The 21,737-nt window shown below is 37.7% G+C and overlaps 1 protein-coding gene across 4 annotated transcripts in view; it reads left to right on the forward strand.

The window, feature by feature from the left end:
• The window catches only part of LOC121296096 (protein NO VEIN-like), an 83,765-nt gene that overhangs the window by 17,065 nt on the left and 44,963 nt on the right, over positions 1-21,737 (forward strand). For all 4 annotated transcript variants that reach the window (XM_041221292.1, XM_041221293.1, XM_041221294.1 and 1 more), the window contains 13 exons: positions 130-276; positions 1,462-1,722; positions 2,348-2,522; positions 2,866-3,032; positions 4,063-4,191; positions 4,914-5,098; positions 7,379-7,587; positions 15,089-15,322; positions 16,532-16,641; positions 17,613-17,813; positions 18,830-18,962; positions 19,307-19,496; positions 21,416-21,563. In XM_041221292.1, coding sequence (XP_041077226.1) covers positions 130-276; positions 1,462-1,722; positions 2,348-2,522; positions 2,866-3,032; positions 4,063-4,191; positions 4,914-5,098; positions 7,379-7,587; positions 15,089-15,322; positions 16,532-16,641; positions 17,613-17,813; positions 18,830-18,962; positions 19,307-19,496; positions 21,416-21,563 — 2,289 coding nt within the window. The remainder of the gene's footprint in view (positions 1-129; positions 277-1,461; positions 1,723-2,347; positions 2,523-2,865; positions 3,033-4,062; positions 4,192-4,913; positions 5,099-7,378; positions 7,588-15,088; positions 15,323-16,531; positions 16,642-17,612; positions 17,814-18,829; positions 18,963-19,306; positions 19,497-21,415; positions 21,564-21,737) is intronic.

The following is a 21,737-nucleotide window of genomic DNA, read 5'->3' on the forward strand; positions in this document are numbered from 1 at the left end:
AAAAATCAGTTTTTGTTAAAGACATAAATTGAGACACATATTTATTCAGGTGTTTTTTCTTAGTTTTTTCCAGTATTGTTTTGTATTCCTCCATTGTACCGGTCTTGGTTGTTTGCTTGTGTTCTGCAGAGTCTGTGTGCCTATATGAGAGAACATCGAGCCTACAGAAGTAAAGTGGATCTGGCCGAGTTCATGCAGTTCATGGTGGATCAGTATAACTGTGACTCTCCCTACGAGCTGGGGATCAGAATCCATAGCATCGCTCTATTAGTCTCCGTAAGATCTTTTAAATTTTAAATTTTGAGGGAATGAAACTGAGTACAGAGCATGCTTATCCAGTATCATTGTACACTTCTACAGCTGGTTTCAGACATACCAATTAGTAGATATGTGCTTCTGGTGCGTTTTTATGAATGTTTAAATGCTATGCGTGTTGTCAACGTTTAAAACATATCTACATACACACACACACTCGATATTTTACATTATGATGTATCCTGACAGCCCTGGTTAGTATTTTCTAAGCAAAGAAACCCTAAATAAGCAAATAATCACATCAATCAATCAATTTTTATTTTATATAGCGTCTTTCCTAGTGGAACACCATCACAAAGTGCTTTACACGGTGCAGTAGATACAAGAAAATCCATAATACTTCAAGTAGAGAAATGCATAATAAATGATATACAGTGGAAAGTACATAATACATGATAGTAGCATAATACCTGAAATAGTACAGTGAATACAGTGGAAAGTGCAGAATACATGAAATAGTACAGTGGAAAGTGCAGAATACATGATAGTAACAATATGTGAAATAGTAGCAGCAGCTAATAACAGATATCAGGCTTAAGGAGCATAGAAAGCAAGAGAGAACTGATGGGTTTTGAGAGTCTATTTAAAGTGAGCTACGGTCAGAGCATCACGCACCAAAGCTGGTTACAAAGAGTCAGAGCCAAGAAGCTAAATGAGCATTGTCCAAGTGTGGTGCACTTTTGCTTGGGTATAACCAGCAGGCCAGAGTCGGAGGACCTCAGCTTGTGGGCAGGGACATAGCAGGTCAGCAGGTTGAGGAGGTACTCGGGACCTGTGTGACAAATAAATGTTTTAACATCGTAAAGACTTGACTACAAAGTTTACTTTGCTTCGTTCCTTTGTCATTTTATTAAAAAACGCATGTCATTAACTTTACTACATCGTTGAGTTGCTACCATACCATGCCCACTACATTGATGCACTCTGTTTTTCATGCTGAAGCGCCAGAGAGTAAAACCCGCCCCAGTGTCAATCTTTCTGTTGCACCAATTAGAAAAACTACTTAGAGGCAATTGCCAAACCCCTTCCTTTTTATAATGTCTGCCCTTGCTGTGGCACCACAGCAGACAGGTAGGCGACGGACTGACTGTATGTGATAATAAATTACTAAAATTAATATGTTAAAAAATATGCGTTTTTTAACAGACGCTGAGAAAAGCACAAAATTCTGAGCATGCGTCGATGGGTAAAGCCCGGATGATAATCGAGAAGGAAATCGAAGAAGAAGCTCAGAGCAAAATGAGAAAGATCAAGAAAGCCCTGTTGGACCCGGCGAACGGGCCCCAGCTATTCTCCACCAGGGGCAGCATTGAGTTGCGGAAAAAATACGCAAGCCTAACCGCAGCCGAGGTTGTGCTGGAGGTCTTCAACAACGCAGAGGGCGTCTTCAACAAGAAGATGACCAAGGTACTGCAGTGATCCAAGACAATACACCGAAGTCTGCTCCATTTAAAGCAGTGTAAATCAATGTCTTCTTACCTCTGACTGCAATAGTATATAATCACCGGTTCCCCTTTTCCTTTGTTCTGCCTTTGGTTTTTTGCTTGTGTTTTATACTTCAATTTGAACTCTGCAGATATCTGAAACAATGCTATAGAATAAATAGTTGCTGCTGCTTCCTGTTACCAAACCGCTTTTTAAACAAAACAGAAAGAAATTATTCAAAATTAAAAAATAAATCTACACTTTAGAGTTGTACTTATATCTAAAGAATATCTCGTTTTTTTGTGTGACCTTCTGTACTGAGATTTGAAATACTCCTAAGAAACTACAGTAAATACGGTATTTGTCGGTGTCTTTTTAATGTTGAAACCAGATCCAGAATTTTCTGATTCCATTAGAAACAGGATTTTAATTTGATTCCCTGAGATTCATTAACACAAAAGTAGTTATTTCTACTGAATTGGGATTTGGATCCAGAATTTTCTGACTCCATTTGAGTGGTATTTTAATTGTGCTCCGCTATTTTGACGTATACAGCATGTGCCACAATACTTGTTTGATATATATTGCTGTTCTTTATTCTCTTTAGCATGTCCAGGACTTCTTGTTAAGGGTGGTGGGAGATCGCTTGGCTATGGCATTGTTCCAGTTAGCCATTTGCTGTGGATCCCTGGAGGTCCCTCAGGACTTGGTAGCCAAAGAGAAAAATCACAAGCCTGCTGAACCAAAGGAACAAAAAAGCAACGTTCAGCCACCTAGTGAGGGTAGGGGTTTTATTCATGTGAATGTTGGTTCACAGTTTTAATGCAAAACAACTATTGCTGTGCCCTTGATGGTGGTTTTAATTTAACAAAGAAGCAGCTAATTTGCCTGCAAAGCAGATTGTATTGGCCTATGTTTTCCTTTTTCCTTTATTAATCTGTGTTGAAAACACCCCAGATTAAGGGACATGATGAAAAATAATGTAATCTGAGAGTTAAAGGAACATATGAAATAGGTGCTTTTTTACCTTATTGAATTATGTCATGCCTTATTACAGCATAAAGGGAGGTTTGTTTTATAAATTGGTGGTTTTGTAGTAGAACAGTTTTCTTCCTTCACTTTCAGCTGAGTTGAAACAAAATTTACAGAAGCATCTGTCTAACTGCAACGGACTCCTCAACCTGCCCTATTTAGCCAAAATTGAGAGAAGAATTCTGGAGCATTTTAAGTTTGAAGAGTTTGTCAACATGAATCAGGGCACCTTCCTTGAATTTCTGGTGAAGCACTCCCAGGTATGTTCGTCTCACCCCTCCACAGCCTTCAGTGCTAAAGCATTCCTGCTGGGCTAAAGTAGTGCATTTATTAAAAGGGATGGGTTGTTTCCAGGCATTTAAAATAATTTTTTGGGAAATATAAACAAACTGGATCGTCAGCTAGGTGAGAAATGACTTTGAGTCAATTTTAGGAGAAGGTGGCTGCAATAAAATGGTGCTTTTAAGCATGTCTGGTATAAAACATAATTGTCTACAGCACAATAAAGCATTTACCCATTTAGTGTGTCACTATAAAATTTGCTCTTGCGAGATGGCTCAATCAAGCATTATAATTCCCTGTAGTGGAACCAGCAGGTGCACTCTACTGGTATCATGACCTGTCATATACGCTTACTTTTTAATTAATTAATACAAATCAAGAGACTATTTAAAGGTGTTACTAAAACCTTGGCACTTATAACCATGTCCTTAATTATTCAATTGAATCCTTGTTTAGGGTCTTTGTTTAAAAAATGGGGACCATTCTGCTCTGATCACGTGGTTTTATCTGTCTGATAGTGACACACTGGGCAAATGTTTTATTGTGCAGTTCACAATTCTGTTTTATGCCAGGTTATTCACGGTGAACATCATATATGGCGTGATTTTGCACCAATGTTTTCCAAACTTTTATCATATACTCCTAGCCTCCTCCAGTCTCTAAGTTGCCTTGGATAAAGGCGTCTGCTAAGTAAACAAATAATAACAATAACATAGACGTTTCAGGTTGTGTTTGACGTGATTCTATTGCAGTGTTTTAAACCTTCCACTGACGCGTATTAAGTGATTATGAGGATCCCCTGTATGTGTGTGCGCTGGTGTTTCATAAGTTATCAACACTCAGATTGTTGCAAATTAAAATTATAATAACATTAACAGAACTTTGCTAGTTTTCAGTGTGAGGATTTAACCAAACCACAGCACAATATGTCCTCATTTCAAGACTCAGTATGCACCTCTAAAGCTGAGATCCCCTCTTAACCTTCAGCTGTCCTCTTTCTTCCTCCAGGTTTTGCAGGAGGCAGGTGGAGCTGCCTTAGTCCTTAGCAGTCAAGACTCCAGGATTTGCGGCTACAGACCCAGTCAGCAGGACATATACGAGCTAATCAGACAGTGCGGCGTAGCAGACCAAGAGAGAGTAAGTTACTGTAAACTGGATTGGGTGAGAGGAGGAAATGGACCACTAAACTGAGCATCTGTCACCTGCCGTGTCTAAATACTAGGGGACTGAAATCGAATTGTCATCTTTCACTTTAATAGTGATTGTATCTAACAAAATAATGCTATCAGCGTTCCCCTCAATGCATGTCAGTCTACTAATATAGGTCTCAAATGCACCATTTGGAAATCCATGTACTGCATTTTACATCTCATTTTATCTGGAACTACACTAGGGTAAAATAACTTTACCTTAGTCTCTGCGTGCAAGCCTTGCTTTCAGAATGCTTTGCGTTCATGGTCACCTTGAGAGTATAATTGTCCCCACCCCTGATAAATGTGATTAACACTAAACGGAGTGTGATAATAACAACGTGACATTATTATCAGGAGCTAGACCCCATTGACTCCCATTTCGGGAAGGACATTTCAGTGTGGTGATAACAGGCAGAGGTTGGCATTGGCAGAGGTGATTTTAAGCAGGCTATGCTGAAAAATGAACAGTTGAAGGCTATGTCTTGGAAACCACTTGCCTGATTTTGTATGATCCTGTGCTTAGGCATTTCTTGCTTAAGGTGATGTACTTTTTCATGTTACTGACACCTGTATAAGTGATCCTTTGCGGTTCGAACATATAAATGTTGTTGAAATGCTGTGCCTTCGTTTGTTTTGTATACTGAACAACATTTTTTCATATCCTAGTTCCATGACATTGAATCTGCTTTGCGCAGCCACTACAAAGTGAAAGACAGCAGAGAGCTGGGATATGGATCATTAGCAACTCTAGTGAACATAGTCCAGCGCCAGAACAAACTGCATGATGACAACCCCAGCAATCAAACAAGCCTGGTGTATTATGAGACAGCACTGCTCATCAAAGACGCAAGGTCAGACTCCTTTTTACTGCGCTACTGTATATGACTTATTAAATTGCTTGAACTGACAATAAATAACAATGCGGTTTTATAAAATAACATGATACAGAAAAATTGAGATAATCATGTTGACAAGTACTATCCGCCTGAGAATCATTAAATTCACTATTACAAGAGATTAAAGTATTGTAGCTACCAAAGCATATTCACAGGTCTCGAATGTGCATGAAGGAACACATGTTATACCAGACTTGTAGTTTCATTCTAAAACATGATATCTGCTACTACTCAGGAGGCATTTACATTATATATATATATATATATATATATATATATATATATATATATATATATATATATATATATATATTTTTAAATACCCATTCCCACAGCATGAAATTACATAATCTATGCCAGAATAAAACCATCATAATCCTTTCACACAGTTAAAGGTATCATGTGAGTACAACTTTCAGACCAATGCAGTATATGTAATAGAAAGAGAGTCCAGATGTTCAGTGAGCGAAAATAAGGTGGATGCAGGTATTTGCTATATATAAAGGATGTTCATGTGAACGGTCAATTTGAGTAATGGAACACCAGCGTGGTGATGTATTTTGGAACCAAACACTCCCAAACAAGATTTTCAGATAGTGAGTGGAAAAAACATTTCCGCATGGGAAGAGAAACATTTTGAGTACCTGGCTGAACAAGTGCATCCGGTGTGCAGTCACGTTGGATGTTGACTTTTAATCCACGCCCACTATAGAGCTTTAGTACCGACATAGCATTTCACACAGGCAGTTAAGACATCATAAAATATGACAGCTGCGACGGTATAGGCAATTCACACAGACAAAAATACTGCATATGCCAGTTCTGAGCTGTCATAACTCGTCTATGTGAAAGCGGTATAGGTTAAATACATATCTGTTTGCATAAATATCTGTTTTCTTCCTTGGTTATTTTACTCCAGCTGTGTCTTCTGGGTCAAAGCATGTTACTGGCTGAAAGCATGTCAGTCAACAGGAGAAGCAGCTAATTGGTTATTGACAGGAATGAAGCCAGTTAATTAGTGGGAATAATTTCACCCTCCAGATGAAAGACCGTTAAAAGTTTAACCTAGAGTAGTACCAAATATCATATTTTAAAATGAAAGTGGTGTATGGTGGAGAAAATGTATGGAACTATTTTGTTAGATACAATTACTTTAAATGTTAGCTAAAGAAAAAAGTTACAAGAATCATTTCTACCTTTTAGCCAGTAGTAAAGTGCTAGTTCAAATATATGGTGACCCTCACTTTGGAAGTTCTAAATACATAATGTGGGGATTTATAGTTTTGTTTATAGGCACCATAGCTTTGATTTAATCCAAGACTAGACTGAGATTTTTTTTTATTTATTAAATAGTTCAACAATAAAATATGGGAATCAGTTAAACAGTTCAAAAGCTAATATGATTACAAATGAACAAAGGCCAGCTGCCCCCCTATTTATACTGGAACTGAGAAACCGTATCATATACTCAGAAGTTAATGATGTTATAATTAAAGTTTACAGGTTGTAGTTCTGCCGAGGGCATTGATTTGATCAATATAAACCCAGCTGGGATTAGCCTCAGCTAGATTGTTTGAAAGCTTTTTTTTTTTTGTTGGGAACCTCCTTGGATTGCTTCAATCACAGCTGTGGCTTGTCCTGGTGGGGTATAAATTGATCAAATCATAAATCCACATTGGGGGACTTAGATATCCTGAAACATGAAAGCTTGCCTGTAATTTCACACTTGCTCAAAAGAGTTTGCTTTAATTTACTTACATACATACATACATACATACATACAAGAACTTTGATGGTGACATTGAGAGAAGTTGTACCATTCAGTCATTAATATTTCAGATTTGCCTGGCCTCAATGAATGCTTCTGTCACTTAACTGTTTGCAACCACAGCTGTCTCTCTTAGTGACCACATTCCTTTAATTTTACCATTGCTGATACACTCCAGTGAACAGTCTTGGAGCATCTTACCAACATTATTATCCTCACTACTGTGGCACCTGTTTAATGTGCAACCACACATGTAATCTTTCAATATTTCTGGTAGACTGTATGCAATTGTGCTGTTCATACAGTGCTATAGGGCTGCAGGAATCACATGCCACATCAACCTGATTTACACTTCTAATTTAGGACAATGCCAAATCAAGTAGACATGTCCTAATAAATTGGCACACTGAAAATCTTGTCAACGTGTTGTTATGTATGAATGAACCCTGTCCCTTGCTGTTATTCAGGCACAGCTTGGCTGAGACTAATGATGCAGTGGGTCTCCTTGGAGACATAAGCAGAGACACGGCCCTGGCCTGTTTACTGAACACCCCCCTGCTGGAGGACCTGGCAGACTGGTCTCAGTGGGAGCTGGTGTTCCATCCCCAGCATGGAGACCTGAAGGATTTTATCGAGAGGAACTTCGGCAGAAAAGTGACCAGGCTCGGGGACAAAAGTGAGAAGTTGTTTTAATAAACTCCCAATGCCAATACTGTGGTTGTGTTCGTATACAATGTATACAAGGACATCATAATATTTAATTTAGAAATTTAGTTGATATTACACAGAGATGCCAACGGGTGTGCTTTGGCTGTAGCAGCTAGGGTTTGAGGCTCTGCTATGGGCTAAAATTTCAAAAGAACGGTTTGGTATTAGACTCGCACCAGTGCAATGAGACGGAAGCTTCGATCTAAAGCGATGGGGGAAGAGTTTCTGCGTAAAAATGAGGAGTGCTTCAGGTTAAAGGAGGGAGGAAGCAGGGGGGTGGGTGTGACATTTTGAAGTTCACTATGAACTTAATTTTTTTGGCTTTTGGGGTGTGTTCTCATCTGAATCGCGCACTGTGGCTAGGTCTTTTCAGGAGCAGATATTGTTTTGAAATGCAAAGGATTTGCTTAGTGGCGGCTGTTATAGTTTGTTGTGCGATGTTTCAATAAATCTGTACAGAAATGGCAACACAGTCTTAAAAAAAAAAAAAAAGACACGACTCAGCATCCAGAAGTACAAAGGAGAACACACAGAAGTATTTCTTAATTAAGCACTGTAAGGCCCCATTCACACTTGCCTGATATTCCGTTTCCCTATACGGTTCGTTTGAGTTTGGAACGTTTGCCCTTAAGGGTGAAAGCTCCAAACGTTCCCGGGACCGATTAAAACGAACCGTCCAGAGACCACATGAAAGAGGTGGTCTTGGCACGGTTGCATCCGTTCTGGGGGCAGTTCGCTTATTTTACCTTGAAATTGAAGGTGTCACTTCATGGAGATGAAGAAAAGCATTCTGTTGCTGCTTCTGCAGCTGTAGAAATATTGTACTTAGGTGTTCGGTTTTGCCAAGATCGTAATATTTCTACTGCATCATATAGATCAGCTGCATAAGGACCTTTCTACCACAGAATAGAAATGTTTAAAAAAATGCATGAGAAGTGGCTTATGAACAGTAAGTGCAAAATGTTTTATTGTTATTATATTATATTAAATTAAGGCTGCCAAATGTAAAATTCCTATGTTTTTACGTATCATGTATCAAACTGTACCGAGTTTTGTTTTATTTGCTATTTATTAGCTATTAGCTGTTTTTTTGTGTTCTCAGTACAATTGCAGATGTGTAATGTGAAAGGGAAGTGTTCTCGATACACTTGAAAAGGTGGCAGTGAACTCAGTACATTTCCAAGTGTACTCGGCACACATCCAGTCTGAAAGAGAAAAGATCCGAGGAGGTTTCCACTGAAAAGCGCCGAGCACACTTGGTAAGTGTACTGTAATCGGCACACTTACAAGTGTTCCCAGTGTGAAAAGGGGATAAGATGTCCCAGCACCATGCCTACTGTGAGTACTGTTGCAGGTGTGATTTGAGTGTGAAACAAGGCAGAATAAACAACATTGATGACCAAGTGAAAACCTGATCACGGAACAAGTACATGGGCAGCTCAAGATAACAGATCAGATTTTTTTTTTCCTCAAAGCAAATATTGAAAATGACGTGCTTAAAGCGAATACTCTTTTTACAAACTTTATTTTAGAGCACAATTTGCAAAATTGACGTTGCAGATCATGTAGTTGCACTTGTGAAAGTCGGGTTTTCCTGACAGCAAAATTGCCTCCAAGTATAGCTGTGCGAGCTGTGAACAGGCCTCGGTTTTGAAAAGTAATTTTTTTGCCCTTGCAATGACACTGAGACTCGGCTGTAGCTGCCTTTGTGAAAATGGAGAACAAATCTGTCCATGTTCGGTGTTGTCGTTGTCATTTAATTCACATTGCGGCACAGTCGTCTGCAAACAGATTGCCAGCACGAATCGATGAGCTCCTTATAGACATAGGCAAACAGCACAAGCAGTTGAAATGAAACAGTAAAGGAAGATAGTGAAACGTGAACACCAGGTGTGTGCTTAAGAATAACTTTATATGTAAAACATATATGAAAATGTAATTATTTATATGAAAAAAATTATTATAAGCACTAGTAATAATTCATTTTTCCCTGTAGGTTTCATTCATGTGCATCTAGAAATCATTGTGGTCACAGTTGTGTTTTTGTTGATTTAGGCAACAACTTATCAAACCATATTAATACATCACTAAAAAAAAAAAAAAAATCTCCAGCTCAGCTACTACACACCCGATTGTATTTTGGTACTAATGTTGATTTCCCTATTGTTCCGTAAATTATTGTAGGTGCTTCAGTCTAGGCAAGTGTATTGATAGATTGCTGCTGCGTTGACCTGCACTAGTGGAATTCTGCAAAGTAAACAAAGGTATATACAATCCTTTCATTATGTATTCATTTTAGTATGATGGTCATTAATGAACGGTCAATATGTATGTTCTGCATTTAATCAGGTCCCAGCATGGTAGTTCATAAAGCCAAGTCTAGTGAGATGCCAACCAAGACTACAAAACTACATGCAAGCCGCCCTCCACAGTAGCAGAAACTAGAAACTTATGGAATCGTAAAAAAACAAACACATTGGACAAACAACTAGTTTTAAAATGATGCTTCTTTATTAAGTGCAAGTCCTGTATACCAAGAGCGTATTTAAGGATATTGATAGTATGTTGTTGTAGTACTATGTATACAATAAAGTACTGTGTATGCTTTTTTCTTTTACACATCTGTGTAGTATTAGCAAACAGTTGTTTGTTCTGGTATTTGGTGTTTTTCATGTTTATTTTTTAACACTCTAATGAACCAAGAGGTATATTTCAGTGCGCTGTTTCTACAACTATAGTATACATTGTTTTTCTGTATACAGACACTTGGAAATGTGGCTTTCCGCTTAGTAACCACGTTCAGTTAATAACAGCTTTTTGCTGGGAACCGACAGCTTGCTAAAAAGCGGCATCTGCTGTATTTGGCAGTCGATTTGACTTGGTATCAGACGACAGGCTGGATCTTTTGGAAAATTAGTTTGCTGCATACCAAGTAGAGAACATTCCAGTAGATATACTTTGGTCAGACAGGGCAGATAACGTGTGGTACAAGATAGGGAGGATCTGCTATCCAGCAACAAGCCAACCAAAGTTTGCATCGTTGGTCATGGTGATGCTAACCATACTGATAATACCCCACAGTAATACAGAGACTGAGCGAATATTCAGCATAAATGTGCGTAAAGTTCACACAGAGTTCCTTCCAGATTTTTCTAGGAAAACCCTAGAAGCTGTTTGTGCACAGTAGGGTTGGCAGTGCTCTGGGTGGTTCAGCTCCAGATCCAGGCTGGCTCCAGAGCTGACGGAGACCATTTGCTCCAAATTCCTACAAAATCTAATTTATTGTGAGTCCTGGCTCAAAGATAAATTTTAATTCAGAAATACTATTTGTTCAACATTTGTGGAACTTAGCCTTGTGCTTTGGTCAGTAAGTAAATCCCCTGCTTTGGAGAACAGTCTTTTACATCCCACTGATGTTGCAGGCACACAAAGAAACAATGTGGCAGTTGTGCTAGCAAAAGCAAGGAATACGATTCCTCCAGTAATCCAAAGGGCCTGAGTCCAAAGGTTCTCTCTTTTCTCAGCTGCATACGCCTTTAACTTGTCTAATGCAGTTACTGCAAAGTCATCATCTCCTGTGCTACTGTCAGAAAGCTGGTAGATGATCTTACCACCACATGGACATGCTCTCTTGGCTGGAACTGGATCCCTTTCAGGAGTTTCACATGCAACAAACATACCTTTTATAATAGCTTCTTTTTGCTGACTGTTGAAAAGATGGCTTTTAAAACCACAGATCCAGGAATGTTGACATCTGAAAATGAAGGTCATTCTCGAAGCTTGATAACCTTGTTGAGATCATCTTTGATCCAGGTTCAGACTTCACTTCAGTCTTGCCAAGTGCTCTGTGAATTCCAACCACTGTGGGCACAGTGAGAAATACTGTAGGGTACTTTTCCCCAGAAAGAGTTGTAGTTGCTCCCTGAAATGGCTTCAGCATCTGACTCGCTTCTCCCAGAAGCATCTTCTCCTCCGCAACAATGTTTAGTGCTGGTCTTCAATTTGAAGGCTGCAATTTCAAACTGCTCCGCTTGTTGGATCACCTTTTCAATCATTAGCAAGCTTGATTTCCATCTTATAATGCAGTCGCTCAGAATCTTCACTGGTTTAGATCCAGTTTGAACCAGGTACACCTTTTGAATATGCATTCCAAGCACTAGGTGGCCTTTTAAAAAGTGTGGCTATGTATAGACATTGTTCAATCACTGCAGATATTTCCTCTTGTAACACTTGTCTGGGAAAAATAATCTCCTGCAGACAGAGATGCAATGTATGAGCTAAAAAAGGGTGCCGTTTCAGCTGGTTGGCAGGCACATACAACACTGGCACCACTTTCAGTAACATGCGTTAAATCATAGGAGTCAAACGTTTTGCACTGAGAAGGCAATGTTCTCCCCAGTATCAGCAGGAATGCAACCAATGCATGTTGCAGTCAAATTCCACTTCTGGTCAACAACGCATGTTTGTTACTAAATTAATAACCTTCTAGGCCCTGTGCATATTTTTATATGCAAACTGATATCTGATACCTTGTAAGGTAGATGTATTGCTTATGAACTAAGAGGGTATCTATCTCAACCTATAGTTTGTATATCACTAAGCAAAGCATATTTTGGAAATCAAGCAACAAGTAATAATTCTGTTCTTACCAGAATGCTGGCGATTCAACAGTGCAAAATGATTAGCAGAGGTTGCTGTTTTTTCTTTCCTGCTTGCTCCTGAAGTATTTTGCCATAAGCACTTGAGTGATGTCTTTCCAGATGCCTTTTCTGGTTGAATGTTTTTTCACCAAGCTTCTCATGGCACAACTTGCACTGTGTTCTACCCTGTTATACATATTGGAAACAACTTTAGAATATTCCTCAGCTGACACTTCCTACGGCTCAGCCATGTTGGTGTGGGAGAGGTCTGAAATGGTACTGATGCAACAACTTATGCTGTAGCAACTATGGCCTAATCTGAGTGTCTTCTCAAAAGCTGAAAAACAAGTTTCTTCAGGTTATCATAAACAAGTACGGTGGTCAAGCAAAGGTTACATGATGTTATATTGGATTGGCTATATCTGGTAGAGGGGAGTGTGTGCAGATATAAATTAGAGGTGAAGGACCAATAGCATAGACGCAGAGAATTATTATTATTATTATTATTATTAGTAGTAGTAGTAGTAGTAGCAGTAGTAAATAGTATTTGAATGCATGTTCGTGTATTTTATGTACATTTCAGTATTTAAGTTACCAGGTAAAAATGTATTGGTGAAAGTGAAATATATATATATATATATATATATATATATATATATATATATATATATATATATATATATATATATATATATATATATAAAAATGTATTTCCCTTTCACCAATACATTTTCATTCAACTAATTATGTGACTTCTAAAGACAATTGGTTGCACCAGAGCTTATTTAGGTGTGTCATAGCAAAGGAGGTGAATACTTATGCAATCAATTATTTTCTGTTTTAGATTTGTAATTAATTTCGAACAATTTGTAGATTTTATTTTTCACTAACTTGCTTCAAGGGGGGGGGGGTGAATACTTTTGAGAGCCACTGTATTTACTAGGATACCAACATCCAATCAATCAGTTTGACTGATTGATTCTAACATTTGACGTCCTAACCAGGGATTATGATCTCTTTTGAAATCCCTTATCCATATTGTAATATCATTTAAAAGCACTTGCTTGCAAAACCAAAAGTATTTGCCTATGACTAGGGGTCTACCTAAATCACGATTTCGTGGAAATTCACCTCATTTAGGGGCCAATGTATACCTGACAAGTACGAAGAGAAAATAAAAAAGAAACCTCGTTTAAATGAACTATTGCACAATGCTTGCAACGCAAACTATGTAATTTCTTCTGTACATAGCCCTTTTTTATTTCTTCGTCTTCTGGTGTGAATTGATTGCACTTAACTAAAAAACAAACAAACCTGTACTGTGCAGTAGTGGATGGGACAAAGTTGGTGCTGCATTGTTTTGATTTAGGTTGCTAAAATCTAGTTTTCAGCATTGGAGATAAAATAGTAGAAATGGACGGCTGATGATCGTTTAAAGATATTTCCCAAAGAAACTGTACGTGCAGATTGAGGTAATTGTTTTGCATATCTTAATGTGCCTTTGGAGAAAATACCATCGATCGCTATTTAGCTTCAGAATCACACATTAAACAAAAGGCTATTACAGAGGCTGCTGAACAGAATGTAAAATAAACAGCTTTCAGAATCCAAACTGGAAACCTGCTGCTTACTTTGTCGGAGTTGGAATTTTAGACCCAAATAGCCACATTCTCTGTGTTTTGACTTGGTACTAATAAAATAAATTATTGAATGTTACAAATAACATGACAACGAACGTATTGCCTTTATTAAAGTATGCGAGATGCCTTTGGGTAATAGAGTTTTGAAGGCTGTTTCTTATCGATTTCCACATCTGTATAACTTGGCAAAGCTTTGCCTTAACTTCCTATCCATTCAGTGGATATTTATAGTGTTCTGAAATACTGTTTACTTAGGTTTATTAAATGTTCAAACAGGTCTGCGAAATGTTAATAAAATCCTAATTTTATTCCGCCACCTACCCGTGAAAAATATGTAAATTTAATGCTATTTTAGTAGACTCCTACTTCTGACCAGTAGTAGAAGTAGAATCTATTATGGCTCAATTGCATTTTAACCCTGAAATATATTTCCTTCCAGATTATATCTGCAACATGTTTAAAATATTTTATTTAATTGAGGTGTCATTTAGGCTAATGTATTGCTTGTCAGAGAAAGTAGTAAAATTAAAACTGTAGTTGCATGAATTCAAAAGATAGTAATTAAAGGAGTGCATCTTTTTTCAAGCTGAAAGGATGTCCCACGCAATGAAGTTTATTTTTATTTTTTGTTTTTGTGAAAGCCAGCTTTTCCAGAAACTTAAATATGTTCCATTTACACTGTATTCCCATTTTGTATTATACCAGTAGAAATAGAACATTAAAGCAATTCTGAAATTACATTTGGGGAGTTTGTGTGCGTTCTGAAGTATATAGTTATTTATTTTATTAATTAAAATATTTAAATTTAATATGTTAAGAAGGTTTATTATATAAAATGTCAAAGGTAGGAAAAAAGTGGAGCAGCTCTGGAATTCTCCTTGCATAATAAAAATGTTATGCGGAATCTTGTTCAAATATTTTTGTTTTTAATTTGAAAATTTGAACCAGATTAATTGGCAAGGAAGAGGTAAGACAATAAGTGTGATTTTTAAAAAACATTAGATTCAGTAGATAAATGTAAGTAAATAAACAAAATTGTTCTAGTATAGTATTGGTCTGTCAGCTTTGCATACTTTATTATAATATTAGATCTCACGCAATGTAACCTCTACATTGGTGCTATTACAATGCAAAAAGTATGAAATACTTTCGATTTGCTGTTTAAAATGAACGTTTGCTTGTTCCCAAGGCACGGCGGTACTTGCTGACCTGGTTGCTGTGGAGGTGAAGCCAGGGGTGTTGCTCCGAGTCACGACCCACACCAGTGTAGAGCTGTTTGCTGAAGCAGCTATGGCCTTGGACCCAGTCGGCACTGCAGGGCATTTGGTTTCTCTGGTAATTGCCGACGGCATAGCTAATGCTCCTATTGCTCTTTTGGCCAATCACATGGAAACATCCCTTGCAGCTGCTGGAGGTCAGGAAGGTAGGTTAGACATGGTTGTCAGAATTACTGCACACACAATCAGGTTTACTGCGTTCCCACGCAAGAGGCAACAGGAATGCAGTCAACACTGCAAACATGTCAGTCATAAGGAGCGATGTTAGTACTTGGAAGGTGAATCGAGCGTGAAGCTATTGCCAGTCTGAGTTCTTGTAAAGGAAATAAATTAAAGCAATTGTATACCTTCATGATGAAGTACTGTGCTGGAAAGAGTACAAAAGGCATTTGACTTTCGCTATAAAAATACTGTTAAAAATAAAATACACATTTACCAAACCATGTGTGTCTTTTATATTGGAAGTGATAGCTGTACATAATAGGAAAGATATACTGGAAATATTTTGTCAGATCACTAAACAAATGTTGTATAATCAGTTTTTTCAGTAACTGAATGATTCATTTAATTGTTCCTTACTGCTGCTGATAGTGATGCAGTACAGGCATGAATCAGTTCATTTTCTTAAAACAGATCTTTTAGATTCCCAGTTTTACAATGCAACTTCATTTATTTAGTTCCTTAAGAAGAAATCAGTAGCTAATTAAATGTACCTGCGAGTCTTGGCTGCTTTGCTTCGGAGATTTCAAAAGTAGACTTGGTGTGTCAGTGACTGCACTAATGAGCCACTCATTAAAATGAACAGGCCTTTTTTTTCTGTTCAGTTTTTCTCTGGATGTTCAAAGTGTTACAAAACACCCTGCAATGTGTACAAGAGACACATTACATTATGTTTGCAGTGTCCTGTGCTGTATTGCAGTGTTATATTTTGAAACATATTTCTGACTTAAACCAACTGGGGAATACGTTTCTCAATATTTCCTCACCTGGTGAAAACATAATTTCTCTCTAAACAGCAGTGCATTCAGATCATGCTCCCTCCTGCAACAATGCTGTTCTTCTGTTCCCACAACACGCCACTAATTTCATTCAGAGCACATGCATTGTTGCAGGAGGGAGCATGATCTGAATACGCTGCAATGGTTAGAAAAAAAAAAATAGTTGATTTACCTATGATGCGTGAATAAATAAATATCAACACAGTCAGGATTTTCTGCAACATGGACACAAGTAAAGTAATGCGTTTCTTATAAACACTGCAGAGGGTTCTGTAACGATTTAGTGCATGTAGGAACTGTTAAATCTATACTTGTGGACAGACTGTGATTCTCTAAAATTATTTTTCTGATCAACAGAATTTTCACTGATAAATGAAGAAGCAGCATCGCTGAACATATCTGCAAAGTTCATACTTGACTGTCTCATCAGAATACCAACAAGACTTTGCAAATCCCTTCTGCAGCAGGTAATATTTGATTCCCTGGTACAGGTTTTGAAGCCTGAACTAGATGCAGTACTTCATTTTGTGAGGGAAGGAATGACTAATTTAAAGTTTGCAGTTCAAAGGCTTTCATTGACAAAGCAAGTTGAATAGCTTCAAGCTACAGTTTGCCAACTTGTAATTACTCACAGCCGTCTTGTGGAAACTGAGGGAGGCTACTGAAAGAAACATTGGTTTAATGACAATATTGCCTCTAGAATAGTCCCTATACGTGGTGTTAGAAGAGTGACTGTACTGTGATAGGTGTCTTCTATATTGAGTATTAGGAGTCTCAGTAGTATTTATTCTTTTTTTTTTCTCTTGGTGTAATGAACTTAGTGCTTGTTAAAGTTAAACAAGACTCCTGTTAATTCAGTCTGTGTCCTCAATTAGGGCTTGGGTAAAACAAAAACCAGAATTGTCTGTGGCAATCCAGGACCAGGGTTGCCACCCCTGCTCTAGGGGCCAGATTGAGACCACCAAACTCATTTAACGTGTGACCTGAACCCAGAGGTTAAAAAATGAGATTTGGATTGAAAAGCCTGCTCACGTCCCTCTAGATTTGGAAGCCATTTGTTACATTACAGTGGATCTTTCCTTCCTAAACATCACAGTAGTAATAACATCAGGTAAATAGGTTTTCAGAGAACAAAAACCGAAGTATGCCATGAGACAGTGGTATAGCTCAGTGGAGGCTAAGGACCCCAGTGGGTTTGTGAGATGGTTTTGGAGGAGGAGCCTTAGCAAAAACAGAAGCGTTCTTTCCAGAATGACACCAGACTAAGCAATGTGCACCAGGTTGAACATCAAGAACTCTGCTGTTAAGGGCTTGAGGTTATTATAATGTTTCTACCTGGACTTCCAGTCTATCATACATTTATATTGTACCGTTATGCTAAAAGTAGTATTGAGAACTGCTTTTATATATCTGTAAATGTTTGGTCTGTTTTTTTCAGGTCTTCCTTGATCCCTTTTCCAGAGTGGTTGGACAGGCAAACTCCAAGATTGTCCTTTTACAGGTGGCCAAGTCCTGCACCCAATACCAAAACCGGCTACACCAGATGGCTATCTTACAGGGCGTGACTGAGTGGGTGAAAGACTTTCACATGAAGCTCAGCCCACCAAAGCTTCCTGTTGTGAAATCAAAGGTTTCCAAGGTTAGCATTGCTGGGTATTTGTACAGTAAGCTGATATACAGAGGATATTCCATGAACATTTTACGGCGTACTATAGCACATGAGCAAGGATTGACAGATACCCATCCATCCGCCAAAGGCAGCGAGAGGGTGTTTATAGCCATCGTCATGAGTGAGTTATTCTTATGAAACACGTACGCTGTATAAAGAAGGTAACTTAAAGCCTGAATTAAATAGCTGAAGCATCTGAACGTTGCATTTCGCCCAGTCATTCCAAAATGAGATGCAGTAAAAAAAAAAAAAAAAAAAAAAAAGTAAATTCAATCTGTAGCGTTACGAAAAAGGTATTGAAGTGTCACAGGAGACTCATTCATTTTTACATAACTGTAGATGTAGGTCATGGGGATCAACTTTTTCATCATCCTGATAACTTTGTATTCACATTCTTCACTGGGGATGTGACGCACTTGCTCTTGTATTATTAAAACAGTAGACTGCAAATGTGTTTCTTCAGGGTCTTTAATTATACATTGCTTAATAACCACACAGCAGCCTCAGTAAAAGACATCTGTCTGACAGAACAAGTTTTTTTTTTATTTATTTTTTTTTCACAAGAACACTGAAATTGGAAGGGGGATTTCACAGAAAGCCCAACTCATAAATATCCAACAAATATATAATAAACTGAATAAACTAAAATCAGGCAAAACAAAGAAGTAAGAAATTAACTTTTTTATTTGAAAAAAGGGGATTCTGTAAAAGAAAATGCACACAATTATGTTATTTTCCTAAAATAAAATAGAATGTAAATACATGTATTAAAAAAAATTAACAAAAGTCATCCTTACAAAAGTTAACTAAAAACATATCAAAGTGTAATAAAGTACAGTGAAAGCACTGTATAGATAACCATTATAAAGTGTAGAGAATCATGGTAAAACTGCACATAGCGCAGTGCAGCTACAATGCAGTTAATGTATACCCACAATGCTATGCTTCTTATTCCTCAATGGGCCTGACACCCTTGCTCCTCACAGCCCAGGCCTCAGGATGCAGTCTCAGAGAGCAGCAGGTCCTCGGTGGTGGCCCTCAGTGAAGACGAGGAGTTTGATCTTGAGTCTTTAGAATCTGAGTCAGAGTCTGACAGTGATGCTCCACTACCAAGCTCAGGTAAAGGAAACTTGTTTCAGTGCTGCTGCTGCTATGGAATAAATATTACCTTAGCAGGTGGAGGCACCAGAGGATGAGCAACAACATTCTAGCACTAACTTGCTGATGAAGTGTAGGTTATTGATGAAGTGTAGGTCCTGCATTATATCATAGTAAAAGCATAGCAAAATGTTATAAAGCATACTGTAGTAAAGGCATGGGTAAGCATTCTAAAGTTTTTATTGTAGTATAGTAAAGCATATAGGTAAGTGCACAGTATAATCATAGGAAAAACTGTAAAATGACTGGGCAAATGTACCCCGGTTAACTCTTATAATGGTAGTGGCTCTCCTTTTGAATTCCAGATGAAGATGAGGATGAGGATGAGAAGTTCTTGTTAGCAAGCGAGTCCATTGAGCAGGAATCTGAGAGCTTGGATCCCAGCTCTATAGAAGGGGACCTGGCAGATGTGGACAGTGGTGGAGTCAGCGAGCCCAAACTCAGTGACATTAAAGGAAAAGAGAAAGAGTGCAGAGCTGTTATTGAGGATATCAGGTCAGTTTCTCATTTTTATTTGTAAATTCAATTTTTCATTGATTTGAATGGCGGTGGTATCCAGATCTGTCAATGGTATAGATCAGTGGTGGCCAATACACTAAACACTGCAATCCATTTTGGTGGATCTCAACGGGCCAATACATAAGATGCCAATAATAAAACAAAATGACCACAACAACAAAAAGGGAACAAATGCACAAAGGATTTTTTATATTAAGCGTAGGTAGTTATAAAAAAAACTTACCAGCATTTTTCATCTTGAAACCTGGTGTAGGCAGGGCTCTACGCTAACTTTTTTTTGGGCACATGTGTGCCTAAGTTAAAAAATGTAGGCACGCACTGAAAATTTTTGGAGCACACACAAAAATTATTATTAAATCTTTTTTCCTTCCTTGCTTACATACTTAACACAGTTCAGTACGTTTGCATCAATAAAATTGACAACTTTTTTTCCAACTTAAATGATTAACTGCCTGGTAGTGTGTTCCTCAGAATGTGCTACTTGACTGTTTATGGTAGTGGGATGGTCTGGCTGACGTTTCTGGGCGTTTGCCTCTCCACACATTGAGTGCCGTTTTGAAGCACTGTGCTTAACATATTTTCACGTTTGAACTTCTGGCTTCCTGTTAAAAATGCAGTCTTACCTGCCATCAGTTCTACTACATTCTTACAAAACATGCAAATTTTTCTTTTTTTTTTATAACGTTGTCAGTCTTAAGCCAGGGAACATCTTTTAGCCACTGCTGGTTGAACTTGTGTGTTCTTTTGTTACTTACAACTGTGAACACACTGTAAGTAACATAGCCCTTCTTGAAGTTCCCTGTTCGCTTTCATCTTCTGACATGCCTTCATTGCTCATTTCTTGTAAAGACGCCAGCATATCTGAATTTTAGTTCATCACGGTTTTCTTTTGAAACTTATTTTTCTCATCTTAGTTTGGCAAGTTTTCAAACTGTCTGGAAAGGAGTAGCCATCATACTGATAAAAAACTGTGAAATTGGCAGGGTATGGGATTTGTAGTTTTTAATGTTTGATTAACAGTGGGCAGTGGACACCAGTAGACTACATTCCCAGTGTACATGAGAATTTTGATCTGACCAGGGTGTGTATATATATATATATATATATATATATATATATATATATATATATATATATATATATAATTATATATATATATATATATATATATGTATTAGCTCAAAGAGCCAGCTGCCCACTTTCATACACACTTTCAGCTGAAAAAATAAAAAATAAACTTGATATTTTTTTTCATAGTCGACACATGCACCTAAATTAAAATGTACGTTCGCACAAGTCTCATATGCACAAACTGCTGGGATATTTTCATCTGTGCTACTGGACGACACAGAAGGCTCTCCATCAACCATAACAGAAACTGTTGTATGCTTATATGCTAGTGCTTTTTCTGATTTGTCTCGAGATCAACGTACTGGCCACCACTGGTTTTGTTCTGGCCGCATAGGATTCGAAAACAAATAGGACAAGTAATTATAACCTTTACAAATGTGTAAAAATACATTCTAGAAATCAATCCTTACAATATAATTTGCTTAAAGTTGGAATTGACAGTGCAGTTTGAGCTGACCATATCCAGCCCCTGTATTCCTGTTTAAAATCTATTTGATCACTGCATAAAAATGGTTTCTCTTAGATTGTATTAATATATTTCTGATGGTAAAAGTGAATATTTAAACAAAGACTATAGCAGAAGGTTGACCAAATTGGCATTTTAATACAGCAACATCTTGGCAGTGAAGAAGTGGATGCATTTCAATGGAGTGGTGCAAATTTCTGTTCCAATCAAAATCCCATTATGTATAAAAAATGGAGTAAACTATCTGTTTTTTTTTTATAAATTTATTTTTTTTTTTTTTTTTTTTTTTTTTTTTTAGAAAAAGCGAATTTGGTTGTGGGGTTCTCTTGAATGAAGAAGGGAAAAAGCTGATGGAGGTTCATCAGAATCGACTAGGAAGGAGTCTGGAGAGACTGTCCACCGAGCTGTATAGCAAAGACACACACTTTGTGCTGGAGCTCATTCAGGTACATTAATTTGTTAATGTTTTATTTATTTGAATTTTAGTGCTTATGAAAGGTGAATGGCAGCGTTTATCCCTGAGGTCCTATATTTATCGTAACTGTTGATCTGTCTTCATGTTAGCTAGCCTTTTACACTTTCCTGCCTTTCATTAGCTTTTGTATTATACAGTTTATATT

This window comes from Polyodon spathula, chromosome 21 (assembly GCF_017654505.1).
Source record: "Polyodon spathula isolate WHYD16114869_AA chromosome 21, ASM1765450v1, whole genome shotgun sequence".
Taxonomy (NCBI): domain Eukaryota; kingdom Metazoa; phylum Chordata; class Actinopteri; order Acipenseriformes; family Polyodontidae; genus Polyodon; species Polyodon spathula.